Consider the following 24,259-nt stretch of genomic DNA (forward strand, 5'->3'; position numbering starts at 1 on the left):
ATTTATTTTTATTGAAGTATAGTCTGTTTACAATGTTGTATCAATTTCTGGTGTACAGCACAATACTTCAGTCATATAGGAACATACATGTATTTGCTTTCTTATTCTTTTTCACTGTAAGTTACTACAAGATATTGAATATAGTTCCCTGTGCTGTACAGTATAAACTTGTTTATCTATTAAATATATAGTAGTTAGTATCTGCAGATCTCGAACTCCCAGTCTATCCCTTCCCACCCTCTTTCTCCATGGTAACCATAAGTTTGTTTTCTATGCCTGTGAGTCTGTTTGTGTTTTGTAAATAAGTTCATTTGTCTTTTTTTTTTTTTTTTAAGATTTCACATATGAGTGATACCACATGGTATTTTTCTTTGTCTTTCTGGCTTACTTCACTTAGAATGACAATCTCCAGGTCCATCCATGTTGCTGCAAATGGCATTATTTTATTCTTATTTATGGCTGAGTAGTATTCCATCGTATTAGCATATATTCTTTTTTTTTTAACATTTTTTATTGATTTATAATCATTTTACAATGTTGTGTCAAATTCCAGTGTTCAGCAAAATTTTTCAGTCATACATGGACATATACACACTCATTGTCACATTTTTTTCTCTGTGAGCTACCATAATGTTTTGTGTATGTTTCCCTGTGCTATACAGTACAATCTTGTTTATCTATTCTACAATTTTGAAATCCCAGTCTATCCCTTCCCACCCTCCGCCCCCCTGGCAACCACAAGTCTGTATTCTCTGTCTATGAGTCTATTTCTGTCCTGTATTTACACTTTGTTTTTTTGTTTGTTTGTTTGTTTTTTAGATTCCACATATGAGTGATCTCATATGGTATTTTTCTTTCTCTTTCTGGCTTACTTCGCTTAGAATGACATTCTCCAGGAGCATCCATATTGCTGCAAATGGCATTATGTTGTCGGTTTTTATGGCTGAGTGTATTCCATTGTATAAATATACCACATCTTCTTTATCCAGTCACCTATTGATGGACATTTAGGCTGTTTCCATGTTTTGGCTATTGTAAATAGTGCTGCTATGAACAGTGGGGTGCAGTTGTCATCCTGAAGTAGGGTTCCTTCTGGATACAAGCCCAGGAGTGGGATTCCTGGTTCATATGGTAAGTCTATTCCTAGTCTTTTGAGGAATGTCCACACTGTTTTCCATAGTGGCTGCACCAAACTGCATTCCCACCTGCAGTGTAGGAGGGTTCCCCTTTCTCCACAGCCTCTCCAGCATTTGTCATTTGTGGATTTTTGAATGACGGCCGTTCTGACTGGTGTGAGGTGATACCTCATTGTAGCTTTGATTTGCATTTCTCTGATAATTAGTGATATTGAGCATTTTTTCATGTGCCTTTTGATCATTTGTATGTCTTCCTTGGAGAACTGCTTGTTTAGGTCTTCTGCCCATTTTTGGATTGGGTTGTTAATTTTTTTCTTACTGAGTCATATGAGCTGCTTATATATTCTGGGGATCAAGCCTTTGTCAGTTTCATTTGCAAAAATTTTCTCCCATTCTGTAGGTTGTCTTCTTGTTTTACTTCTGGTTTCCTTTGCTGTGCAGAAGCTTGTAAGTTTCATTAGGTCCCATTTGTTTATTCTTGCTTTTATTTCTACTAGGAGAATATTTTTGAAATGTATGTCAGATAATGTTTTGCCTATGTTTTCCTCTAGGAGGTTTATTGTATCTTGTCATATGTTTAAGTCTTTGATCCATTTTGAGTTTATTTTTGTGTATGGTGTAAGGGAGTGTTCGAGCTTCATTGCTTTACATGCTGCTGTCCAGTTTTCCCAACACCATTTGCTGAAGAGACTGTCTTTATTCCATTGTATATTCTTGCCTCCTTTGTTGAAGATTAGTTGACCAAATTTTGTGGGTTCATTTCTGGGCTTTCTATTCTGTTCCATTGGTCTACATGTCTGTTTTTGTACCAATACCATGCTGTCTTGATGACTGTAGCTCTATAGTATTGTCTGAAGTCTGGGAGAGTTATTCCACCAGCCTCTTTCTTTCTCTTCAGTAAAGCTTTGGCAATTCTAGGTCTTTGATGGTTCCATACAAATTTTATTATGATTTGTTTTAGTTCTGTGAAATAAGTCCTGGGTAATTTGATAGGGATTGCATTAAATCTGTAGATTGCCTTGGGCAGTGTGACCATTTTAACAATATTGATTCTTCCAATCCAAGAGCATGGGATATCTTTCCATTTTTTAAAGTCTTCTTTAATTTCCTTCATCAATGGTATATAGTTTTCTGTGTATAATTCTTTCACCTCCTTGGTTAGATTTATTCCCAGATATTTTATTACTTTGGGTGCTATTTTAAAGGAGATTGTTTCTTTACTTTCTTTTTCTGTTGATTCATCGTTAGTGTAAAGAAATGCAACTGATTTTTGAACGTTAATTTTGTAACCTGCTACCTTGCTGAATTCTTCGATCAGCTCTAGTAGTTTTTGTGTGGACCTTTTAGGGTTTTCTATATATAGTCACATGTCGTCGGCATATAGTGACACTTTTACCTCTTCTTTTCCAATTTGGATCCCTTTTATTTCTCTCTCTTGCCTGACTGCTGTGGCTAGGACTTCCAGGACTATGTTGAATAGGAGTGGTAATAGTGGGTATCCTTGTCTTGTCCCAGATTTTAGTGGGAAGCTTCTGAGTTTTTCACTGTTGAGTACTATGCTGGCTGTAGGTTTGTCATATATAGCTTATTATGTTGAGATAAGTTCCCTCTATACCCACTTTGGCGAGAGTTTTTATCATAAATGGGTGTTGAATTTTATCAAACGCTTTTTCTGCATTGATTGAGATAATCATGTGGTTTTTGTCCTTTCTCTTGTTGATGTGATGTATTACACTGATTGATTTGCGTATGTTGAACCACCCTTGTGTCCCTGGGATGAACCCTACTTGGTCATGATGTATAATCTTTTTTATGTGTTGTTGGATTCTATTTGCTAAAATTTTGGTGAGGATTTTGGCGTCTATGTTCATCAGTGATATTGGCCTATAATTCTCTTTTTTTGTAGTGTCTTTGCCTGGTTTTGGTATCAGGGTGATGGTGGCTTCATAGAATGAGTTTGGGAGTATTCCCTCCTTTTCAATCATCTGGAAGAGTTTGAGAAGGACTGTATGAGTTCTTCTTTGTATATTTGGTAGAATTCCCCAGTGAAGCCGTCTGGTCCTAGACTTTTATTTGTAGGGAGGTTTTTAATTGCTATTTCTATTTCCTTTCTAGTGATCGGATTGTTCAAGTGGTCAGTTTCTTCTTGATTCAGTCTTGGTGGACGGTATGTTTCCAGAAACTTGTCCATCTCCTCTAGGTTATCCAGTTTGGTTCCATATAGTTTTTCATAATATTCTCGTATGATATTCTGTATTTCTATTTTGTTTGTTGTAATTTCTCCATTTTCCTTTCTTATTTTGCTAATTTGTGCTCTCTCTTTTTTCTTCTTTATGAGTTTGGCCAGAGGTTTGTCGATTTTATTTACTTTTTCAAAAAACCAGCTTTTGGTTTGGTTGATTTTTTCTATGGTCTTGTTAATCTCTATTGTATTTATTTCCTCTCTGATCTTTATTATTTCCTTCCTTCTGCTGCTTTTTGGGGCTTTTTGTTCTTCTTTTTCTAGTTCATTCAGGTGGTGGGTTAAATTGTTTATTTGAGATTGTTCTTCTCTTTTGAGGAAGGCCTGTATCGCTATAAACTTCCCTCTTAGCACTGCCTTTGCTGTGTCCCATAGATTAGTATATATTCTTTAAGTTTTTTTCTACACATGTCTAAAGATATATGTGTTTTTTAACCAAAATGAGATCATACTGTATGCATTATTTTATAATCTGCTTTTTTCAGTTAATGATCTTTACTTTTTCATGTCAATAAATCTTCATTTCATGTCATATTGAATTCATCTTCAAATTTTCCCAGTTGGCCCCAAGTCTCTCTTTACTGCTGGGTGCCAACATGATCAGGTTCTGGTAAGGGCTCTCTTCCTGGCCTGCAGAAAGCCTCCTTCTCACTGTGTCCTCACATGGTAGAGAGGGACCCTCCTCTTCTTATAAGGCTTATAAGGTCTTACCAGATGAGAACCCCACCCTTATGACCTCATTTAATCTTAATTACCTCCTAAAATTTCTGTCTCCAAATATAGTCACACTGGAGAGGGGGTGGGTGGATTAGAAGCTTCAGCATGTGATTTGGGGCAGGGGATATAATTCAGTCCATAGCATTCCTCTAGCGCCTCCTAGTTCCTGTAAACTGAAAGCTAGATATACAGGCTTACTAGGTTCAGGTTAAATGGATTTGACTAGAACAGTCATAAATGAAGTCGCATGCTTTATAACTGCAGCACACCAGATGATATGTAATATCTGGTTATTTCTTCTTGCCTTTAAAAAATAGTTCTATCAGTTTGATAAGCGATTTCTGTTTTTTTCCATCTTTTATATCTTTGTCATTGTTTTAATCTGCATTTCTCTGATTAGGTATTTACCTTTTAAAGATGTGAAGGGAAAGGGAGAAATGCATAGAAAAGTAATTAAAGTGAGAAATCAGAAAGATTTGCTTGGATGGAAGAGGGAGAAATAAAAGGACAGTTGTGGGCAGTTGTGATGGAATTGGCTTTTCTCTTTCAGTCTTCCTAGTTGCAAATCCTAATTTATTTGGTCTGTTTGAGACCATGATGATCACACTGAAATGCAAGTCCTCTTGTCAGGAGCCATCTCAGTTACTCGGTGGAAGGTAGGATGCTGAAGTGTGCCCAGCTGCGGAGGGGCTGGGCTCTCCTAGGAAGTCTTCCCAACACGTTGCTGGGAAACTGAGATCGCCGTCCTGCGATCCTGTGGCTCCTGGATCATGCTGGCTGGTATTTGAAACCACTTTTTCTTTAGGCCCAGAAAGACTGGTCCTGATAAACAGTGTAGAAATGAGTGTGTCATTTTCCCTTAATTATTATTGTCCAGCAGCCTTAAGAGTGAACTTAGTGTATCATCATCCACTTAAAAATCCTCTAGTATTTTGGCTAATGCCGTTTATTTGGCGGTATGTAAGTGCAAAATTTGACTTAACGTTAGTTTTCAGAGGCATAGTAAATTTATGGTATAACTCTTTTCTTTAACCCAGAGAATGTCTTTCTATCCTGCATGTAATTCAGAAGAACAAAGTTGAGCAACAGTTCTTCTCTGAGTTTGAAGGAGGTGTCAAGCTTGGAATAGGGGCCTTTAATTTGGTAAGTAATTGTAAAGCAACAGAATCTTTTTTTAAAGAATCTTAGGTTTTCAGTGCCTTCTCTACTGCATTTGAAACCTCCCCCTGAACTTCTGCCTGGGTTTGGTGTTAAGTGGCTGGACTGGGATCAGTTTTCTTGTGTTGTGACCTGGTGGGGGCTTTGGCCGGAATGTGCTGTAAAGTTCTGCACATGCTCAGAATAGTTCTGGATTGTGTAACAGAGGGAAGCATGTAGCACTCTGAATGGACTAACATTTTGCAGTAGTAAGAAACTTGAAATTCAGTTCCATTTCCACATCAGAAATATTGCCATAGCAATGACATCTCTGCAGTTGAAAATAAGTGAGGGGGCACTGTAACTGGACAAACGATGTGATATTTATGCTCTGGGGCAGATGAAGAGTTTGAGTAGATATTTGTGCATTTGCAATATACTACTTAGAGATTTGATGTTTTATTAAGGTTTGCCTGGAACTGGTGAGAAAAGTAAGTGGTAAAGGGAATCCACTCCAATGCATGAGTGTATACACCACCGTGGCCCTTTTGTTCATGAGCCCATTGGTGGCTGCCAGAGGTGGCCCAGAAAAGAGGCTGACTGCTGTCCACAGAATGGATCACCCTACCGTCCTGATTATTAAAATCCTTCTCTGCTGAGGTCAGCCTTTGGTGAGCATTGACATGAGACACAAATATCTTCACCCTTTTGCCCATTCTGAGAGGTCTATCCACATACCTCTTCCCCAGAACTCCTTGTCATCAATTTTCCCATTATGTTCCTTCTAAATCCCTGACCATCCCACCAAACCATTGGCTACCACCCGGCATATAATTGCACATGTGGCCATTTCTCCTTCTAAGCAAAGCGAGCAACGAGATGCACTGCTCTGGGAAGTTCTGTACTGGAGGACTTCCCTTCATCACTCCTCCTCAGGGATGTCCCATGGCTGTCCCTGCAGCTGCTCACTGCTGGGTCGTGCCTGCGTATCATGAAGAATTCTATAGACTTTTGCTTTTTGGAAAAGGAGGCTAAAAGAAGCCTTGTTTGGAGGTGGGCACTGAGGTGTTACCTTCTCATCACTTTATCACTCCACATGAAAGGAGCAGGTATTCTTTAAAGCATTCGAAAGAGGTCAGGTTTTTCGATTTGCCTTTTTAAAAAATTTCTTAGGTGTATTGTCTTAACTAAATGAAATTAATTTGCAAGTAATGATTATAGTAGGTGCAACATGTGATGACTGAGACATGTCTCATGACTTAAACTTGGTTCTAATGTTTTGTATTACTAAATCATTGAAACTTTGTTTAGAGTTTTTTTTATCTACAGCTAGATACACTTAACACGTAAGTGCACTTGTATGTGTGTTTTTTTTTTCTTACAGATGCTGTCCCTTTTACCAGCACGGATTATCAGACTACTAGAATTTATAGGATTTTCTGGAAATAGGGTACAAAATTAATTTTATCTCAATTTTGACAGAGGAGATAATTGAATATGAGGGAAATACAACACATCCTCGTAACCAACATGAGCATTATTGGCAATTTGTTTGTAGAACAATAAAGAGCTGCTGGTTCTTGATCGTATTGTTTCAGGGTTTAGACATGGTTTTTCTGTTGAAAGTTAAAAATTTTCATCATTGTTATCTAAATTCTGGGATTGAAATTTATGTTTTACTCATATTGCTGCTTGCTGGATCTTTGGTGTTCTTGGGCAGTTAAAGTATAGTTTCTTAACATTTTTGCCACCCCAGAGTTTTCTGCAAAATTAGAAAATTAGGCTAGATTTCCACATTGAACCCTGTCTAATTCACATGTATCCAGCATAGTTGCAATATTTTGAGTTTCCGTGTGTTTTTACAAGTTTCACTATAAAACTAAGCAAGGACATTTGTTTTCCATGAGTTTTGTTTGTTATATTTCTGTATGGTTGTTTTTGTAGTGTATCATATTTATTAATCACAACATTCAATATGCTGTTAGTAGAGTTGCCTTACTGCAAAAGCTGTCCCCTGTTGGTCTAGAGAGCAGGTTTTGAAAAATTGTGAGAACAAATCCAGGAAGCTGTAATTTTCCCCCATTTATTCTACTGTCCAGGTTCTTCATAAGCTATAATGTATTTATGTGATCCCGTCATGATATGGTCTGTCTATTCAGACTCTCTATTTCATGGTTACCCTTCCCCTTGATCATTCATCTTCCACCTTATTTCATCGTGGCTTCAAATTGCCCCTTGAGTAAAGCCCAAACTATAGCATTGATTCAAGGGCCCTACAATCTGATTCTAGCCAATGTTTCTAGCCTTACTACCCATCCTTTTTGCTTCCCCAGTGTTCCTGCTAAACTGGGCAATTGGCTGTCTCCCAGATAGACCCTGTGCTTTTCTGTTTCCTTGCTTCTGCTGGTCTCTCTTTGGACGTCCTTCCCAACCAGCATCCTCCAAAATAATGTGTCTTGAGAGCCTCTCCATCCATTAGGTTTACGATAAATGTCACCTGTTCTACAAAGTGTTCCCTTATCTCCTCCCAACAAGGCTCAAACGTTCCTAACTTTCAGAATCATTTACTTATCTTTCTTATGGCTCTCACCATATTCCAACAAAATTATGTGTTCATGTACTATCTTCCCTTTTTGATGGAAAGATCTTTGAAGACAAAGAACCATATTTATTCATACCCACCATAATGCTTTGCACTTAGATCCTCAATATGCTTTAATAAGTTAATATTTATATAACAGAAATACAGAGTTTTCTGTGAAATGAGCTCTGCCTTTTCCTCTCCCTAGGATCATGAAGAATGTGTGAGATTGTCGTATGCCAGTTAAAATGTAAAGTTTGTTTCTAGTTAGACATTACTGCTATTCTAAGTTCTTGAAAAATAAACAGCACCCTCGTGGAGGGTAGGGAAACGTGAACTAGCGTTTTAAAGTGTCTGAATGTGATGTTTCAGTCACGCTCTTCTCATTCTAAAATGCATTTAATTCCCACAGGAGCTGGGCATCCTGCAGTTACGGGAAGGTGCATTAGGAAGAAGCATGAGGTCTCCACTCTGCTGCTTAACTATACTAGCTTTTCATACTTACATCTCCCTGATACTTGGTAAGAATTGGATTACATTTTACCTCATTGAAAGTTGATTATTTTTCATCTGAGTAAGTAAAAACAGAAAAATTAGTAAAAGCTAGTAGTCTCTCTCTCTTTTTTTTTTTTTTTGAGTAAAGATGGAAGATAGTGACACTTGTCAGAGTAACTTGGTGGAAAGGTGGAGGATTTCTTTCATTGAATTTTTTAAAAAATCTGTCCTCAGCTAAAAAATTCTATAAAGCTTGTTTAAGGTGATCTATTTTAGCATATTAATTTTACGTTTTTTAGCAGAAAATTAAATTTTTGGTTAAAATAAGTTCATAGTGCTATTAAAACCAGAAATTTCAATCGGAATCTAAGGCGACCACCTCCATTCTTAGGAATCAGTCTGTCCCAGAGCTTTCTTAAACTCAAGTCAGAGAGGAGATTTGTCTTCTTTTATTTCCCAAGTGTTAAAACGACAACTTATCTGTTTTCATCTTTTCCATGAATAAGTCTTTGCAATATTTTAATGAAATTTGGAGAATTAGTTACAAATATCAACCATGTTTCGTGAAGACTGAGGCTTTTCCTGTTAAATTTCTAGGTACAGGAGAAGTGAATGTTGTGGAAGCAGAGAGTCTCCTTGAACCCTACCTCCAGCAGTTTCCAAATGTATGCTTAGAATTTCAAGTGTATGTTTCAACCATAATCAGTCAACCAGGGTTGACCCTTGAGCAGCGTGTTTCTCCCTTTCTCCCCAGGGCTCACTCATGCTGTTTTATCACGGCCGGATAGAGCTGCTGAAAGGGAATGTGGAAGAGGTAATTTATTTGAGGCGGTCATTTGGGGAGCTGTCTGGTGGAGCTCCGTCACATACTCTTTCAACATGAGCAAATTCAGCTATATGCACTAGGCAGAAGTAAAGGTGAAATACGTAATTGAAAACCCAAAGTTTAATTTTGTGGATGCATTCTGTTATATGTAGTAGATTATATATATATAAAATTTACATATATATATATGTACATATAAAATACCTGAGGCAGTTCAGGGTAGGATATAGAAATATAGGTGGGCAATTTCAGGGACTTTCAAAAAACTCTGTCTACCATCCATCCTGGGATTACACATGGACCTTGGAATCTAGCCCCTGCCTAAGATGGGACGCCACTGTGCCACATGTGCGCTCCCCGTCAAAGGAAATTATCCACTAGTCCTCTTGAAGAAGAAGAGTGAAGAGCCTTTCATTAAATATATTCACAATTTTCTTCCGCACAAATGGGGCCAAACATTTATCTTTTTCCTTGATTTGATTCTTTCTGCCTACAATACATCTTGGATTTCTTTCCAGGTCAGTATATCTAAATCTTCCTCATTCCTTTTGATGGCTGGGTTTCATTCCATAATATGAATGTACTACTATACTCAGTCCACTATTGAAAGACATTTGGCTCCTATAAATAATGCTGTTGTAAACATCATTATGTGTATATTTCTGTGCAAAGGTCTGTTTATATAAGACAAATTCTGATAATTAGGATTTCTAGGTCAAAGAGTTTGCATTTTGGTAAATTCAAACAAATTACTCTCCTAACTAAAGACTATTGCATTTAAACTCCTGTAAAGATATAAGAATACTTGTTTCGAATGCTCTTTGCCAACTCAGGACATTTTTTATCTTTTATTTTTGCCCATGTGATAGCTGAAAAGGGATGATCTAATTTTTAAATTTATATGTTCCAGTTTAAAAATTTCTTCACATGTATATTTGTCACCCATATATCTTTTTCCCTGATTTCCTATTTATATCTTTAACAACTTTCTCATTGGGTTGTTTCTCCTTTTTTTTTTTAAGTAGTTTATAAAATTGTTGTATGATAAGGGTTAATCCTTTGTCAGTTATGTAAGTGATATCTTCTCCCAGTCTTACCCATTGCCTTTAACTTTGTTTACGGTGTATTTTACCCTCTAAATCCTGACTTTTATTGTCAGTCTTTTCTTAAAGGACTTCTGCATTTTATGTCTTACTGAAGGAAGGAACTTTGCTACTCCCATGTGGTAAAGCTCCACGGCCCCCTTACAAAGTTAAAGAAAGAAACAGAATGTAACTGCTGCATGTAAGGAAAGGAGCGTATTGTATTGAGTGGTTTAATGAGCGATGATGTTGTTCTTCTTGTACAAAGTGTTTTATGTATTTTTCCATTAGGTTATTGTCTCCTTGTCTAATATCTGGATGATCAGCTTTCTGCAATTGACTTATAGGCACAAGAGATATTTCGAAAATGCATTTCAGTTCAAGAAGAATGGAAACAGTTTCACCATCTCTGTTATTGGGAGCTGATGTGGATTTTTGTATTCCAACAAAACTGGATGGATGCCTATTACTATTCAGATCTGCTTTGCAAAGAGAGTAAATGGTCCAAGGTAAGGTGCGTTAATGCCATCTGTTTGGTAATAAGCGTATAGGATGATTTTCTTTTAGAACTGTTTGTTCAGAAGTTTGGCATCAACACTGTTTTCTCAACTTAGAGATCCATCAGAGGAGGAAGTATGCATTAAGTACCAGCTGTTTATAACCACTGTCCTCAGCACTGTGTGCTTTAAAAGCCATCCAAACAGTCCTTTTTGATAGAGGCTTTACCTCTAAAGATGAACTGCACTTATATTTAAAATTATTAAATATCAATAGTGGTATTTTTAAATAGACTTTTTGATGCCCCGATGACAAGGCTTTTCGTAGTAATCAAAATTAATTCTCTGTCCATTCATCTGTTGATGGACACTTAGGTTGCTTCCATATCTTGGCTGTTGTAAATAATGCTCCTCTGAAAATTGGGGTGTATATACCTTTTCCAATTATTGTTTTCATTTTCTTTGGATATATACCCATGAGTAGAATTCCTAGATCATATGGTAGTTCTTGTTAAGTTTTCTGAAGAACCTTCATACTGTTTTCCAGGTTGACTGTACCAATTTCCAGTCCCGACAGTGTACAAGGGTTCCCTTTTCTCCACATTCTCTCCCACATTTGTTATTTGTGTTCTTTTTGGTGATAAGTATCCAGATAGTGTACTAGTGTTCCCTTTTTTCTACATCATCACCAACATTTATTATTTGTTGCCTTTTTGACGATAGCCATTCTGACAGGTGTGGCAAGATAGGGAAGGGAGATTGAGATACAAACTGGTAGGTATAAAATAAGTAAGATACAAGGTTGTAATATACAGGGAATATAGCCAATTTTTATAACTACTTTATATGGTATATAATTTATAAAAATGTCGAACCATTATGTTGTATACTTGAAACTAATATAATACTATAAATCAACTATATATCAATGTAAAAAAAAAAGAAAGAAAAGAGTTCCAAAAGAAATTCTGATCCATTTGTGAGAAGTTGGAAGGAAGGAGATAATGATCTTTTACTTATTTTGTCCACTTTCTCACCCATGAGCACTATAGTTGTATAATAGGACAAAGTGCTGATCTCATTTGGAACAAGCGATACAAGGATTTATTTCCTTTAAATGTCTTCGATGCCTCTTAAATACTGTATCTGGAAGATCTGTAGGTCGTTCCTGATTTGCAAGGTAGAAATGTCATTACCCAGGGATGCTCTCTAACTAGCTGCTTTTCTTTTCCTCAAGGCAACATATGTGTTCTTAAAAGCTGCAATTTTGAGTATGCTTCCAGAGAAGGACGTGGCAGCAACTAAAGAGGATGTGGTAGCTCTTTTCAGGTAAGCAAGACACCATGTCTGTAACCAAGATCCTGACTGTATAGAGGAGCATACAAATACTGCTTTCTTTTCCCCTAGTGCTCTCCCATGCTTCACCTTCATATTTCTTTATCTGATTTGATACAGAAACGCTTAAATACATTTATCTCAGAGTCTAAATGTCACCCTTTTAGCGGGACTTTGCAGATAGGCCAGTGTAATTGTTAATCACCAGAACCCAAACTTCTGTGTTTTGTTATTGGAGCTTTGCTACTGCATTTTGAACACAGTCTCCTAAAATGGTATTGTTAATGGAAGGTGTTACCTAGCATTGTAAATTAAAGGTGTTGTGTGACCAGAAAAAGTTACAAAACACATTATAGCATACACTTAGTTTTCATTAGTGTGTCAAAGGGTCTGAGAAGCTCTACTGTGAAGTAATCTGTTTAACTTTGTTTAGACCAGTGTCCACCCATCTATCCATCTGTCCATCCATCTGTCCCTCCATGCATCAGTAACTTTTATGTTGGGCACCTCCTGTATAAAGGGTACTATGTTAAGTGCTGAATCAACAGGCATCACTTCTGTCCTTCTGGAGTTTATAATCTTGTAGTGAAACGAGACATCAGTGAAATAATCACATAATAAATTCAAAGCTACAGTACACGACTGGTTTTTCTCCTCTCCCACCATTCCTTCTTAGTGTCTTAGTAGGCTTGTCCTACTTTTTCCAGCTATTGAATGTTGATGCGTTTTATTTCAAAGGTCAGTCGTAGAACCTCAACCTTGGGAAATCTCATCCAAGCCAAATTTAAATCCCTAGTTCAAATCTCATGAGTGAGTTCCAGACTCACATATCCAGCTCCCATTGCCTTCACTTGGACATGCCAAAGCCTTTAAAACTCACCGTGTCCAGTCCTCCCTAGCAAGCCTGGTGTTCCTTCCTCTCTCAGTGATTGGGACTCCCAGTAAGCAAGAGAGAAACCTGTAATACTTGCATCACTAACACTATCCACTGTCCCTCCGTCCCCCAGTGGGAGGAGAGGTGTGTATGAGAGGCTAGAGGGGATGATAACTGAGATGAGGTCTGAATGTGGAACAGGGTCCACTGAGGCGGTGTGGAGTGTTGGTGCTGCCGTTCCAGACCAAGAGGACAGCGTGTGAGAAACCCTGTTGCAGGAGGGAGCCCCGCACGTTTAAAGAACTAAAACAGGATGCGATGCTACATTTTATATATAGGTCAAAGGAAAACAAAAACCAAGGAGTACTCAAAATATGTCCCACAGAACACAGAATTCCATTTAAAAATAAGACAAAGTGTGTATTTAGCAACACAGAGATCATCGGTATACCAAATAGGAGCTGATAAGGTAATAGAATGGAGGTGGAAACCAGACTGGAGTTGGCTAAAGAATGAATAAGATACAAAGAAATGAAGAGAGTTGAGCGTAAATACATCCATGGATATCTTTGACTGTGAAGGGGAAGGGATTGAGAGACAGAGAGTCAGAGGGAGATGTAATATCAGGCAATATTTTAATGGGAGAGATCTGAGCATTCCCAAAAAACACTGGGAAGGATCCATTTGGGAAAGAGAAGTTGTACATACAAGTGGGAAATAGGATAAGTGATATTTGTAAGGCTCTTGAGAAGGCAGGAGGAGAAAGAATCCAAAGCGTTGATGGCAGGCCTGGCTTTATCTAGAGGGAGACCAACCAGGTCCTCTGTTGTATGGGAAGGCAAGGAGCACAGGACAGGGGCCAAGGTGTGCAAGCTTGTGCGTGGTGGTAGCACGTGGAGGGGTTCCTAGCGTCTGTTCTCCTTTCTGGAGTAGGAGGCAGGGTTATCTGCTGAGAGTGAAAGAGAAAGGAGTGGGCAGGAGGTCTGAGGAGGATGGAGAATATTTGAAATCATTGTTGCAGAGAGTAGATAGGGAGGTGGTGAGAGAAACACAGGATGGGAATGGCCGGCAGTGCGAGGGCTCATTTGAAGTTGGTGTCAGTGAACTTAAGGTGATACCAAGCTGTTCTCCATGCAGGGCAGTTGGGAAGATGGATGGGCACAGCAACTAGGCATAGGCAAGGGAGTTTAGGGAATCAGCCAGAGTGTGCAGCAGTGAAGATCGCCTATGTGGCCATCTAAGGAGGAACACGGAGGGATGGGGAGAGAGGAGGAGACTGCTGAGCTGGGAGAAAGTTGAAGGGCAGGAGCACTGAAACTCTTACTAGAACAGCCTGGGTAAAACGAGAACGGTCTTCAAAGGGGCGTGTGCTTGAACTTATGCTTTGAGGTGGAAAGTGACGGGTGATGGGCTGGTCTAAGTTAGGACTACAGGCATGGGTGGCTGTGGTAGGAAGGAGGTGGCCCCTGGAGATGAGGAAGTGAAGGAAAAGAGAAGCACCGCTGCCTTTTTCAAATGTAATTGATGACAAAAACTTTTAAATGGAGAACTATATTCTGTGACCACATTATGAGGAATAATGGCTTGGCCGAACCCTCCGACTTGTCAGAACCAATTTGAAGGTGTGACAAGGATCATTTTTTCCTGCTTTTAAAGCAGCTGATTTTAAGAGTAGGACCACCTATACTAACTGTAGAATTAACATTAGTAGAAGCCATAAGCCATGCAGATTAATGCCACCTCTTACTAGTAAAATACATTTCCCCATTTTGCACAAACAACAAATGGAATAGAATGGAATATTAAGATACATTGGAATCTTTTAAATCTTCTTTTTCCCCCATGCTTCAGACTAAATTTTCTCCAGATGAAAACAATTTCTGTGAAATATGTAACTGTCCTTACTTTCAGGAGAAAGCTTGAGGTCTGTTGTATAAGAGCATCTAATTTGTTGGGATAATGAGAAGAAAGTCCCCAAAATGAATGTTCTCTTCATGCAGGCTCTATGATCCTTAAACCAGGAGGTTTCACATCCACTGCATGCTTCTGACCCCATCCCCCAACCTCCACCTCACATTTCCACTGCCTCTTCCACTGATGTTAATTAACATCAAATAATGGTAAATTTTTTTAAAAGTTTCTTCTATATAGCACAGGGAACTATGTTCAGTATCTTATAATAACCTTTAATGAAAAAGAACATGAAAATGAATATATGTATGTATATGCATGACTGGGACATTGTGCTGTACACCAGATATTAACATGTTGTAACTGACTGTACGTCAATTAAAAAATGTTTTTTTAAAAAGGTTCAAACCTCAAAAAGAAAAATTAAATAAGGGGCATTCTGGTTTAAAAGCCAATGCCCTTTGAACACCTGAAAGTAATATAATGTTATATGTCAATTACAAAAAAAAAAAAAAAAAAAAATCCATCCTGCAAATGGTGCCCCAAAGTAACAAACTTGTCTTCATATTAGAACGTTTTTTCTCTTGTTTCGTCTTACTCTTTCAGTGGTGTAATTGGTTAGTTCCATGAATTCTTTTTGGCAATCTGTCTGATGCATTTACAAAGTTATGTTAAAGAAGTCGCCCTAGAAACATGTAATCTCCCCATGCTATTCTCATTTTTACGTGCTTGTAAATTTTATAATTGGAATTTCTTAGAATTTTGAGGGGAAAGTTGTAAACATGGTGTATGTCCTTGTCTGATTATTTTCAAAATCACCTATGCCTGGGAAACATTTTCTCAAATTATACATTAATTGATGGCTATCTTTTGAGCCACATTTTTTTATAGATTGGTGTCATACTTAAAGATAGGAATAGGAAATGTACCAGTGTACCCTCTCCCCTCTCTGAATAGCCACAGTGTAAGTAAATACTTTCGACTCCTTGCAACTTACTTATCGAAATTGCCAATTTTATATCTAGATTTCCCTGACTGTTCTTGATAGGCTAAGACACTAAGTTAACTAGAAAGAAGTACGTGTCAGTCAGTGGTTCTCAAACTTGTGGGCGCGTCAGAATCATCTGGAGGGCTCATTAAAACCCAGGTTGCTGGGTGCCAGCTCTAGAGCTGCTGATTCAGTAGGTCTGGGTTGGAGCCCGAAAATTTGCATTTCCAACAGGCTTCCAGGTGATGCTGATGCAACTGGTCTGGGGCGTGCAGCGTGAAAAGGACAGGTGTAAATAACGTACGCGTTCTCATGACCTTTCTCTGGGGCTGGGGCTCTTCACAGACAGGTGGATGGCTTGAAGCAGAGGATCGCTGGGAAATCTATCCCCACTGAGAAGTTTGCCGTGAGGAAGTCTCGTCGGTACTCTCCCTCGTTGCCTGTGCCCGTGAAGCTCGTCTTGCCTGCCCTGGTATCTGCCTTTAGTTTACTTACTGTTTGCATCCTAGAAATAAATGGTCTATTCACAGTGTCAGGGAGAACATCTAACTTTTGTTGGGATGTTTGCTCAATTAAAAATCATTGTGTTTGTAAGGCAAACATTTATAAATAATAAATAAAAATTATAGCAGATGTTTTTTGATTAGTTGGAATGTTCTAGGCATAATGACAAAGGCTATTTTAAATACCGTTTAATTCTTAAAGTAATTCTATGAGGGGAGTTTCTCTGTAGCCAGATAAGGAAATTCAGGTAGAGTGAGGTGAGTTGACTTAATTGAAGTTGAGTTGAATCATAATGCAAGCTACATATATAATTGTACCTTTTCTAGTAGCTACATTAAAAGTCAAGAGGTAACAGAAAGTAAAGGGAAACATGACAATCATTTTAAGAATATATTTTGCTTGATCCAGTTATGTGCAAAATTTTGTTTGAGCATGTAACAGATAAAAACTTACTAATGAGGTTTCATATTCTTTTGTATTCTACTAATCTATTGAAATCTGGTGTGTAGTCTGTGCTTGGAACGCATCTCAGGTTTTTTTTTCCTCTTATTTTCTTTTAGTGGAGGTACTGGGGATTGAACCCAGGACCTCGTGCATGCTAAGGACGTGCTCTATTGCTGAGCTGCACTTCCCTCCCCTCGTGCATCTCACTTTGAATCAGCCACATTCTCAGTGCTCTGGAGCCATCAGTGGCTGGTGGCTGCTGTGTTCCAGCCCAGTGCCAGAGCTCACGTCCTTGGTCTGTATGCCATTTAGGCTAGACTTCATGAAAAGTATAATTTCAACTTAAATTGTCTTAATGAAGACTTCTTTAAAAAAGTACTGAATCTAGCAAATTACGATGACTCTTTGGGGCTTTAGTTTTGTGTTAAGTAGTCAGAAAGCTAACACTTGGAGTCCTCCTTTGGGGTTTCCTGAATTTTTTTTTTTATTTGATTCCAGAGTTTATTTAACCATTCCCCTTTGGAAAAAATTATTCCCCTTGACAGCTACTTAGTTTCCAGTTTTTACTATTATGAACGTGCTACAATGAATATTCTTTTATCTCTCTCATTTTGTACATGGGCATATAATTCTCTGGGAGAGATGCCTAGAAATGGAATTCCTGATTGAAGGGTATATGCATTTAATACTTTGCATTGCCAAATTGCCCTCCAAAAAGGCTGTACCGATTTAAATTCCTACCAACAGTATTTTACTGTTTCAATGTGCAGTTGAGCATCTTTTCATGTGTTAATTCTTTTTTATTTCTTCTGTTGTAAATTGTTGTTCATGTACTTCTCTAATTTTTCATTGGGACATTTATTACTTTATCACTGGCTTATAGGAGCTCTTTATATGGTCTGTGAGAAAGCAAGCTGTAGCCCCTGACAGGTGTCAGGCAGGAGCTGGCCGCCCCTAGTACCTAGGCCCAGGTATTCCCTGCTTAAGATAAACAATCTCAGAGAACACCACATTGACCCGGTTGTTCTGTGCCTGTGATGGGATGAGACAAAAATATGACCACTCTGTAATCATATCTGAGCACAGATAAAATAAGAACATGCCAGTCACAAAATGACCAGACATCCCGTTTGCCAGCTAGCGTGGGAGCCTGCTGCTGTTTGACCAGTGACAGCTTTGAGCTCCATTCCTGATTCATTTCTATCAAGTGATACGTGCTGGGAAATGTTTATCCTTCTTTGTCACTGAACTTCCCTGAATTTTCTAGAGCACCAGAGTCCTTTCTCTGCCCTAAAACTTAGATGCTTATGTGTTCGTCACGATACGTATCTTGCTCTGATTACTAAGGGTCGTTAGGAAGCTTAACTCCCAGGACTTCTCTTTCCAGGTCTGAGAACTGGCTTGAATTTGTGGTAACTAGGAATTTTACTAAAATCCCATATTTCCTGAAATCTCAGATAGGAGCTTTCCTTCTTCTGAATTGAACTCTTACACTATTAACAATAAGAAACTTCCTCTGTAAAACAAAAGGTAGTGTCGAGATCTTAGTTTCCTGTGCGATAAGGTAAAGACGACTCGACTCCAGTGAATTTTCCTCATTTTCACTACTTCTCTGCAAGAGGCTGTCCGAACGATATCTTTATCCTATTTTAAAATGCTTTTTATTTCCAAGATGATACTAATTACCCTCCTTATTTCATACCTTTCCAAATAGGAACTGCACTACCAGGAAGATTAGAAAAATATTTTCAAGCAAGAGCCCATTTGCTTTTGGTCCAAAAAAAAAATTCTCATCTGTTAGCCTATTAAATGCAATTTGCAGTGAGAAATCATTAGTTTACATTTTTAGGGATTGTCATGCAGCCATATGGCCTTTAAACGAATGCATTTTCTGCATTTTGGATTGAATTACTGGACTGTCACATGTTTTTAATAGTATAAAAGAACCTGAGCCAGGTAAAATATTTCCTGTGTTCATTTTAATGATGTCCTTGGAAATATTTTGTGTAAACAATTGGCAGATACTGAAAAATGGTTCCTTTCACTTGAAAGTAACAACAAGAATTTATATTAAATAGATTTGTTCATAGTACCGGTTAAAAATAATATATTTCTGCATCTGTATTCTCATCTTTGAAAGGCCTGAATACTTCTTAATAAATAAATACTTCTTAAATGAATGAATAAATTAATTTTTCAGTAAAACACAATGTACTATATATGTTGAATTACTTTGCAAATATAAAAGGCAAAAGGCATGTAATAAAGCGAGAAAAGGGGAAATTATATCACTAAAGGCCAAATGAGGAAAGCTGAGGAAACTGATCTCAAAATGTTGTCCTGAGAACACTAGGAACCAAGGCAAAGCACACGTATGTGGTTTTGTTGTTGTAAAGGACTTTGAATAACCTCTCACAGTGGTGAATGTTCTTCCATTTCTCCTCATTAGGAAATGATGTATGTCTGGAATGGTTTTCCACTGGTGAGCAAAAGAAAAGACCTTTCTGAAAATCTGTTGGTAACTGTTGAAAAGGCGGAGACAGCTCTACAAAATGAAAGTAAGTATGAAAAGTAAGAGCCTGGAAACCTTGCCCCTTGCCCCTGTGCACGTCTGCCCATGGTAATTTGTGTGCGTGATGAGAACAAAAGAGCTTGAGCCACAGGTGTCTGGGTGACTGCCATCAAGATGAAGGGAGGAAAGATACCTGCTGCAGCATGGGTGACCCTTGGGGACGTTAGGCTCAGTGAAAGAAGCCAGCTGCAAAAGATGACAGAGTGTATGATTCCATTTATATGAAGTATCAAGGACAGGTTGGTCTGTAAAGACAGATAGTAGTTTAGTGGTTGCCTAGGGATGGAGGACTGGGTGTGTGGTTGTAAAGGGTATGGCATTTTTTTGGGGGGGCGTGATGAGAATGTTGTAAAATTGATAGTGGTGATGGTGCACACCTCGGTAATGTACTCAAAGCCATTGAACTGCACACTTTAAATGGGTGAATTATATGTTACGTGAATTTTATCTTGACAAAGCTGTTACAAAAGAGGATGAAGAAGACAGCTGAGCAGCACAAGGGAAATGTGTATGTCTGGTTTTAATTTGTTGTGATTCTTTTCATGCTTCCTTTTTGCTCTCTAATGACTATTGGTCTTTGCAGACACAGAGAATTGTTTGTTTGCAAGTTGAAATCTACTCATGATTTTACTTTTTCACTTGTTATTTTTGGTGGTATTGGAAGCCCCGCTCCAGTTTACTGAAAGTTCCATTTACTGGAAGCAGCTGGCAGAGTAGAAGGGAAATCAGGTGATCTGGGCTGATAGTCCCACCTCTGCAGCTGTAAGACTCTGGGAAATAGGCATCATACATACCCAGGAGGACCTCAGATTTCTTTTAAAATGGGAGTGGTGTTGGACCAGATAATATCCAGTGTTTTCTTGCTATGATATTTTCTACTTCTCTATCATGAATAGAGGCTTTATCTTTTGCTAAAGAATGCCATAAATGGTAGCCTTTGTTGTATTCCTTATCAGCCCCCACATCATTTAGGTATTATTCCAGAATAATAGTCTTATCCTCTGGAATGTTCTAACCACAGAGGTAAAATGAAAACTCCTGTGATGATAAACATTGTAAAGGGTATAGAAATTTAGGAATTGGCGGGATAAACTGTAACAGTTAACACGTTTTTCCTAAGGAAGAACATGAGCACTGAAGCAGTACTGACTGACTCCCCACCTCGGGGAAGTAGATTGTTGACTGCGGCCCCAGGGATGAGCACCTCATTGGGATCATTTTGTACTTTGAGCACAGTATGGGGCTGAAATGTTGAATGAGATTTTCCTTTACAATTACTTTTAAAAAATTAAACACCTAATTACAATTGATAGATGTAAGTCAAAAAAGTCACCCATATTTTTCCTTCTAGGCACAATTTAGAATTTCTGTGTATGCCATCTAGCTTTTTTTTTATAGTTACAATCATAGTGTACCCAGACTTAGTCTAGCCTAGTTTTTTTCATTTACTGTATCTTAACTTTTTTTTCCCATTGAGATATAATTGACATAGAACATTATATTTGTTTCAGGTGTACAACATAAATGATTTCATATTTGTATACATTGCAAAATGATCACCACAGTAGGTCTAGTTAACATCTGTCACCGTACACAGTTACAAATTTTTTTTCTTATATTGAGAACTTTTAAGATACACTCTCTTAGCAACTTTCAAATATGCAATACTATATTAGCTATAGTCACCATGCTGTACATTACATCTCCATGACTTACTTATTTTATAACTGCAAGTTTGTACCTTTGACCCCTTCACATATTTCACCCACCCCCCCAACCCCTGGCCCCTGGAAACCAGTCTGTTCCAGTCTGTTCTCTATGACGGTTTGTTGTTGTTGTTGTTGTTGTTGTTTGAGGTTTCACATAGAAGGGAGATTACATGGTGTTTGTCTTTCTCTGACTTATTTCACTTAGCACAATACCCTCAAGTTCCTTCCATGTTGTTGCAAATGGCAAGATTTGATTCTTTCTTATGGCTGAATGTTCCATATATAATGTCACACATTTTCTTTATCCATTCATCCATCGATGGACACTTAGGTGGTTTCCATTATCTTGGCTATTGTAAATAATGCTGCTGTGAACATGGGAGTGCCTATATCTTTTTGAGTTAGTATTTTTGTTTATTTTCAAACAAAACAATTGCTAGGTCATATGGTAGTTTATCATAAATGTTTTAATTATTGCTAAATAGCCCTTATAATAATTTCAAAAGCTTTATGGCGTTCCATGGGACTAATGGATCATAATTTAATCAACTCTTTCAGTATTGTTGGGCATTTAGGCTGCCTTCCATATTTAAAACAAGTCTAGCTTTAGATTCCCAACAATAAGGAGAAGAAATATAAAAGAATGACAGCTGAATCAGTGGGCTTATCTGCTAGCAAGCTCCAGGTCTCAGGATGGGTAACTAAAGAATCCAACAGAGTAAAGAGCAATGCTGTTCTGAGGCCACAGACACCACCCTCCCCATGTCCTAGGTTGCCATCTTGGAAATACAAACCAGTCATCACAGGGAGACCAGGTGAGTGGAATATTCTCCTCCGTTACTGGAAGACCCTCATACCAGAGCTCATCTGTTGATGGAGGGTGAGATGTCACCTTCCCATATTAAAGGCAGCATTTTTATAGAAAAACTATGGTTTCCTTTTTCTTCTTTTTCCTCCCCCTTTTGTAGAAAAGCATTAATGCTTCAGCCCCTTTTCAGCTGGAGGTTAGGTATAGTAGCCAAAATACTGAGGTATTCGTCTTCATGGACTGATAATTCCCTTTGATTTCTGGGCACCAGGGAAACAAGTGGATGAGAAAGCTCAAGAAATTGGGACCAAAAGGAGGAATTCAAAGTTTGTACTATTTAACAAAGAACTGAAGGAGCATATGTATAAGTAAAGACTGCAGACTTGCTGTTTGGACATTTTAGACTTTTTTTTGTCTGTGTGTTCCAGATGTTCTACCACTAACATATTTTCTGTGTAGTTTCTATTAATATGGAGTTATGATAAGCCTCCTTACATTTTTTTTATACTTTTAAAATTTTAATTGTAGTAAGATTAACATAGTATAAAATTGACATAGTAACTATTTTTTTTTAACTGTGTGGTTCAGTAGTGTTAAGTATTTTTACTTGGTTGTGCAACCAGTTTCAATAACTTTTTCATATCCATTAAATAATAACTCCTCATTTCCCCCTTCCCACAGCTGCTGGCAGCCACCATTCTCCTTTTTGTTACTATGAATTTGACTACTCTAGAGACTTCATATAAGTGGAATCATGTAGTATTTGTCTTATTGTGACTGCCTTATTTCCCTTATCCTAATGTCCTCCAGGTACATCCATGTTATAGCATATGTCAGAATTCCCTTCCTTTTTAAGGCTGCATAATATTCCCTTAGATGTTTATACCACACTTTGTTTATGTATTCATCCATCAATGCATTTTTGGGTTGCTTCCAATTTTGGCAATTGTAAATAATAAATATTTCTCTGAACATGGGTATGCAATTATTTTTTGAGACCTGCTTTCAATTGTTTTAGATATATGCCCCAAAATGGAATTGCTGGATCATATGGCATCTCTATTTTTAAGTTTTTGAGGAATTGCCATACTATTTTCTCTAGTGGCTGTACCACTTTACATTCCCACCAACAGTGTGCACGGGTTTCAGCTTCTCTACGTCTTTGCCAATGCTTGTAATTTTCTGTTTGTTTGTTTTTTTGGTAGTAGCCATCTGAATGGGTGTGAGGTGATTTTTTTTTTTTTACTATTTTTAATGTGAAATAATTTCAAAAAGGAAAAATACTTATTTTGATTTGAGTGGAAATTCAACATAAAGCTGCATCATTTTGAAATCTAACTGAAATAAAACTCCATGAAAGTTTACTTTAAAAGGTGAGGTTTCACACAATGCACTTCAGTAAAATCCACTTGGGCTTTTGAACAAGTTTAGAAGTATTTATTTTTTGAACAAATTTGGCTACTTTTCATTAATCTGCTCGTTTGAACACCCTTAGATTCTCCATACCAGGTATAGCACTTTAATAGGCAGAGAAAGCATGATTCCTGTCATTAAGGGAATTATCTGTGATTGAAACCCACATATCCACAAATTAGGTGGAAAAATAAATATGTTTTAAAATAAGTGGCTATATGAAAACTGGACGGTATGGAAAAACCCATTTTCTATATCCCAGCTCATGATCTAAATAAAAGTTACGTGTTTTAATGAGGATTTAACTTTCCATGGTATTTTTTCTATTCCTCAGGAAAACTTACTAAGTGTAAAACATTTGTAGGGTATTTTTTTCCCTCCGAAAGGTAGGCTAGCTTGCTGCTTCTGTTTTCCTACAAAGATAGGGGTTTTGCTTCAGTAGAATAAATTCTCATGTTTGACTGTCTATCCTTTGTAGTATAGCCTAATACATACCACCAGGGAGTAAAGCCTTTATATATAGTCCTCCTTCAGTTTCCGCGTGGAATTGGTTCCAGGGGATACTGGAATCCGCAGATGCTCAAGTTCTATAGTCGACCCTCTGTACCCACAAGTTCTGCATCTGGGGATTCAGCCAACCGCAGGTCCTAAACAGAGCTCACGATCTGGTTGGTTGACTCTGGGAATGTACAACCCTCAGATACAGAGCAACAGCTCTGTTAAGAAGTCCTGAAGGACCATTGGGTTTTCTTCTTTTTGAGCTGGCTCTTTACCCACTCCTCCTGAGTTTATTTTGCCCCTCCGTTGCTTGGGGGAAAAATTAAAGGAGTAATATTTGTATCAGACTGTGCATGTAAAATGCAACAGAGGTTTAGAAAACCAGGCTGCTCTCTCCATCCATTCCTTTATCTTTTAGTAATATATTGAGATGTTAGATTTTGAGAGATATTTAAGCAGAGAGCAGGGAGCGCTCAGACAGAGAGACACA

At 37.9% G+C, this 24,259-nt stretch overlaps 1 protein-coding gene across 6 annotated transcripts in view; it reads left to right on the forward strand.

Moving 5' to 3' along the window:
- The window catches only part of TTC39B (tetratricopeptide repeat domain 39B), a 198,622-nt gene that overhangs the window by 159,829 nt on the left and 14,534 nt on the right, over positions 1-24,259 (forward strand). For all 6 annotated transcript variants that reach the window (XM_064490195.1, XM_031449696.2, XM_031449698.2 and 3 more), the window contains 9 exons: positions 5,133-5,238; positions 6,617-6,682; positions 8,226-8,334; positions 8,906-8,973; positions 9,063-9,122; positions 10,564-10,725; positions 11,951-12,042; positions 16,167-16,293; positions 19,219-19,327. In XM_064490195.1, coding sequence (XP_064346265.1) covers positions 5,133-5,238; positions 6,617-6,682; positions 8,226-8,334; positions 8,906-8,973; positions 9,063-9,122; positions 10,564-10,725; positions 11,951-12,042; positions 16,167-16,293; positions 19,219-19,327 — 899 coding nt within the window. The remainder of the gene's footprint in view (positions 1-5,132; positions 5,239-6,616; positions 6,683-8,225; positions 8,335-8,905; positions 8,974-9,062; positions 9,123-10,563; positions 10,726-11,950; positions 12,043-16,166; positions 16,294-19,218; positions 19,328-24,259) is intronic.

This window comes from Camelus dromedarius, chromosome 10 (genome assembly GCF_036321535.1).
Source record: "Camelus dromedarius isolate mCamDro1 chromosome 10, mCamDro1.pat, whole genome shotgun sequence".
Taxonomy (NCBI): Eukaryota; Metazoa; Chordata; class Mammalia; order Artiodactyla; family Camelidae; genus Camelus; species Camelus dromedarius.